Source organism: Neophocaena asiaeorientalis, unplaced genomic scaffold (genome assembly GCF_003031525.2).
Source record: "Neophocaena asiaeorientalis asiaeorientalis breed wild unplaced genomic scaffold, Neophocaena_asiaeorientalis_V1.1 scaffold762, whole genome shotgun sequence".
NCBI lineage: Eukaryota > Metazoa > Chordata > Mammalia > Artiodactyla > Phocoenidae > Neophocaena > Neophocaena asiaeorientalis.
The window spans coordinates 499262-504051 of NW_020175828.1; the positions used below are offsets into that span (position 1 = coordinate 499262).

A 4790-nucleotide genomic window follows, 5' to 3' on the forward strand; every position below is an offset into this window, starting at 1 on the left:
GCTCGAGAGCCGGACTCAGAGTTCAGACTGAGAGGCCGTGGGCCCTCTCCAGCCGGGGAGTCCTGAGGGGCCACGCGGTCCACATCTCCCGGGAGGGGTGTATCCACCCTGGACCCTCCCCACCCCCTCAGCCTTAGGTGGGGTCTGCCGCGGGGCAGGCCGGGACCTCAATCACCGCTCGCGGATGAAGAAATGTCAGTGGCGCCTCCAGCGCCCTGGCCGCTGAGTTGGGCCCGAGGCGCGGCAGCCCTGGCCTCGAGTGAGTGGCTGGGCAATCACATAATTGCCGGCTGCCACGCGGTCACCCTTGACAGGCTGTCCCCACCCCTCCCCAGTGACACACAGCCCCCCCGGGACGCTCGCTGCAGGGCGGCAGGGTGGGGGGGCTCCCGGGCGGTGGCGGCACTGCTGTCCTCTCTTACACGCGGGGGTCGTGCACAGGAGAGGCGCGCCGCCAGCCGGCCTCCCTCAGCCCCTGGACAGTCCCGCGCCCTCTGAGACCTTCCAGCGAAGCCAAGGGAGAGAAGCGGGAGACTCGCAGCGTGCACTGACCCCTGCAAAGAGCCGAGGGACCTCTGCCCGTGGCAGGAGGACGGCGCTGGGTCTCCACCCTCGCGCCGGCCCCGCCCTCGGCACGCCACTCAGATGCCCATGTGCGCGCGTACACACGGTCACACGCTTTCCTCCAACGTTGTGCACTCAGCCCGGGACCGAAGCTCGTGGGAGCCAGGAACGCCCACCCTTTCAGGGGCCTCCCCCGGGTCCAGGCTGCCGGAGACACGCGATCAACGGGCCGTCCGGCAGTGGGGTGAAGGTGAGGAGGCCGCGGGGGCCCAAACCAAGGTCTGGGGGGCCAGGGACATCCTCACTCTTTCCAGACACGGGTTATCTGTTCTTCCATCCATCTACCCACCCATCTGTCTGCCTCACTCCTGTATCCGCCATGTACTAGTGCACCCATCTGTTCATCCCTCCTCCACTGGTCCAGTCAAGTACAGACTCATCCGTCCGTCCATCCGTTAGTCCATCGCCTCCTTCGTGCACCCGTCCGCCCATCAAGCCCCGTCCATCTCCATATATCTAGACATCCATCCACCAGCCAGCCAGCCATCAACCTATCCAGGCATCTATTTTTCCCATCAGTCAGTTGACACATCCGTGTGAGAGTCTGGTGCCCAAGAGCTGGTGCCGGCCTTCGCAGGAATGCAGGGAGGTCACCTGTGTCCAGGTGGGAGCAGGTAGGTAGGTGGCTATGGAGGTGGCGATGGTAAGAGAGGACGTTATTTTTAGATTATCCGGGCCTATTGGTAGATGGAGAAGGCAGGTCAGCTGAGGTTGAGGAGGAAGGAGGACAGTTGGCAGTTTAAGGGGAGAAGAGGATGAGAGGAGAGTGTCCCAGAAGCCAGGCGCGCGTGTGCGCGCAAGAGAGAGAGAGAGAGGGAGGGAGAGAGAGAGAGAGAGAGAGAGAGAGAGAGAGAGGGAGAGAGAGAGAGAGAGAGAGAGAGAGAGAGAGAGAGTGCTTAGGAGGAGAAAGAGAGAGAGAGAGAGAGGGAGAGAGAGAGAAAGAGAAAGAGGGAGAGAGGGAGGGAGAGAGAGAGAGGGATGGATCTGATTGCCAGGGGTGCGGAGGACCCCTTGAGGCTGTGGTCGCAAATTTACAGAACGGTCAGCATGGTTGTGTGTGTGCAGCCATGGCCAGCTGCTCAGGGGCATCCACACATTCACCCACTGGCTGTCCATCCATCCATCCACCCACCCATCCATCCATCCATCCATCCATCCATCATCCATCCATCATCCATCCATCATCCATCCATTCATCCATCCATCATCCATTCATCCATCCATCCACCCACCTATCCTTCCTTCCACCCTCCCTCACTTCCATTCATCCACTCATCCCACATTCACCCACCCATCACCCACCCATCATCCATTTACCCACCCTTTCTCCCATCCAACCACATGCCTCACCCCTCCTCCATTCCAGGGAATGGTACCAGGGACAAGACGCTGTTCCCGCCTCACAGAGGACTGAAGTCCAGGGTGAATTGAGTGGACAGTGAGTAAGCACAGAGGGGTGATGCCCATGGTCACTGGGGTGACTCTTTTTTTAAATAAATTTATTTATTTTATTTTATGTTTGGTTGCATTGGGTCTTCCATCCTGCGTGCGGGCTTTCTCTAGCTGCGGTGAGCGGGGGCTACTCTTCGTTGCAGTGCACAGGCTTCTCATTGCAGTGGCTTCTCTCGTTGCGGAGCACGGGCTCTAGGCGCGTGGGCTTCAGTAGTTGTGGCACGTGGTCTCAGTAGTTGTGGCCCGCGGGCTCTAGAGTGCAGGCTCAGTAGCTGTGACGCACGGGCTTAGTTGCTCCGTGGCATGTGGGATCTTCCTGGACCAGGGCTCGCACCCGTGTCCCCTGCATTGGCAGGCAGACTCCTAACCTCTGCACCTCCAGGGAAGCCCCTGGTGTGACTCTCTGTCCTTCTGTCGTTGCTAAAGACCCAAGTCTTAGCTCCTCACCCTCTGCCACATCCTGGGCGGCCTCCTGGACCTCTCAGCTCAGACGTGGAGTCTCTGAGGCCAGGAGCTGGGTGGTGAGTGGGGCGGCCCTCTTCCTTCTTCCCACTCACTGCCTTTCTGGTGTCTTCCACCCTTCCAGACCAGGCTTGACCCAAGCCCTTATGTCCTATAATCTACAAAAGAACAAAACAACATGGAAGTGGTTGGCGTCCTCCACGGGACTCCAGACTCCCCCTGCCCACTGCGGGGCGTCCCTCCAGCAGCCCACACTGGCAGGGTCATTGGCCCTCAGGAGGCATGATGTCACCCAGCTGCCCCGCAAGGCTGCCTCTGCACCCACAGAGGTGGCAGCCGCCCTCAGAGGAGAAAGTCTGAAGCTGCCACTGGGCCCTTCTGCAGGGACCTTGGGAAAGGGAGGTCCAGCGGGGGACCGGGCGGCCCCTGGAGCCCAGCACCTACAGTTACTGCAAGACACAGCTGTTAACTGAACACGCCAGGGCCAGCCCCGGCCGGCCAGCCCCAATGGGCAGGGGCAGAGGGGGTCTGTGGGCGAGGGGCTCTGCCTGGAAGCCTCAGGGTGGCTCCCAGGCTGGGTGCTCCAACTGGAGCCTGCCGGTGGCCGGTGATGGCACAAGGGCCCTCGGGAGACTCTCCAGGCAGGTAGACCCGATGTCACTCCCACCCCATCAGGTGCGTGAAAACAGGCTCGGGCGCAGGCCAGGCTGGGGCCCCTCCCATCCTGCTCGGGGCGTCAGCTCCCTCTGCCCCCAGCCGGTGGCCTCACCGAGACCCTGGACCACCGCCCACGCGGCCCCGGCCTCGCCCCGAAAGCCTCTCTTCACGCAGAGTCACCCTGAAACCAGGAGATGTCCAAGTGATCAGGAGAGAGAGCTCGGTATAAATTTCATGCTCTTCAAAATGACATTTGTCGGCTGCCCGCTCGGCTCCAACACACACGGGCCAGCCCCACCCTGCCCCGCCCACAAGGACCTGACCCCGAAAGCTCCATCCCAGAGCCTCTCAGGCTCAGCGCTCGTGGACCTCTCCTCCCCGTCAGCAAGAGGGACCCCAAACCCACAGGCCGGGCCTCCGTCAGCCTTGGGGGATGAACTTGGAGGGCGGGACCCTGGATGAGAATTTGGAGGGAGGCGGGACTCCCGCCAGGGGCCACGCCAGCCTCCTACCCAGCGGAGCCCGCCTGCCCAAGGCTTCCCGGGCTGCGGGGGTGACCTGGTGCCATGCGTCCCCTCCCACCGGCCCTCAGTTCCCGAGCCACACCGGGGGCCTCTGGCGGCTCCCCAAACGCGCCACAGTTGCGGACCCTGAGGTGGCCTCGTTGGACGCCAGGAGCAGAAAGAAAGCTAGCGATGGGCGACACGGTGCGGCTGCCCTCTCCCCGAGCCCATCCCTCGCTCGTCCGGTCCCGCAGGGAGCGGCGGAGCAGACAGAGCCCTCGCTAGGCATCCCTTCGCCCACTGCCCCCGAGCTTCCACACAGAGCCCGGCGCCACCCGCAGCCCGGAGGACGCAGGGGACGAGGCTGGAAAGCCACCCACTGAGGGCACTGGGGCCTGGGCCTCGGGCTCGCACGTGTTTGCCCACAGCACACAGAACAACCCGGACTCCCGCACCCACCCCTCCCACTGGCAGCTGACCTCACGGAGGCTGGAGGCTGGAGGCTGGAGGGAGGGCTGGGGGGTGGCCTGCAGCGGGGCTCCTGGAACAGAAGGCGCTGTCTCCCCTTGACCCTGGGCCAAGGGCATGAATCACCCCGCTGTACCCAGCCCTCAGGGAGGTGTGCTGGTGGGCCAGGGTAGAAGCCCCTTGCTCTGGGCCCGGGCAGAGGGGCCCGGCTGGGTCCTCGGCGACTCCGGGAACACTGGTGAACCAAGACCCACAGGGCAGGGCCCCGGGGCTCCAGGCCAGGTGGCCACACGTGGCCCCAGAGCGGCCACTCAGCTTGGTCCCGCAGGACCATTATGGGGTGTAGGCCTGCTGGCTGGATCACCTCCTGGTCAAATCCTGGCCGTCCTGGGGCCTCCCGGGCTCCGTGCACTGAGAACTCAGGCAGCCGGAAAACCCAGCCCACTCCAGACCTCAGGCAGCCCTGACGCCAGTGGGGAGGGGTGCGAGGGGGTGGGGGTCCACAGCCAGGTCTCCCAGACCCCTGTTGTCATCAGCCAGGCCTTCCCTCCCAGGCCGGCCTGCCTGCGAGACGCTCAGGGAGAGCTGGCCGAGGCTTGTGTCTGAAGGCGGCTCGGCCCCCAG

The 4790-nt window shown here is 63.7% G+C and overlaps 1 protein-coding gene across 1 annotated transcript in view; it reads left to right on the forward strand.

The window, feature by feature from the left end:
* The window catches only part of LOC112391379 (vegetative cell wall protein gp1-like), a gene marked incomplete at its 5' end in the record, with an annotated part of 11565 nt that extends 11014 nt beyond the window's left edge, over positions 1–551 (forward strand). The window contains one exon of the mRNA XM_024732725.1: positions 442–551. Within this exon, the coding sequence (XP_024588493.1) occupies positions 442–551 (110 nt within the window). The remainder of the gene's footprint in view (positions 1–441) is intronic.
* Between the last annotated feature and the right edge of the window lie 4239 nt (positions 552–4790).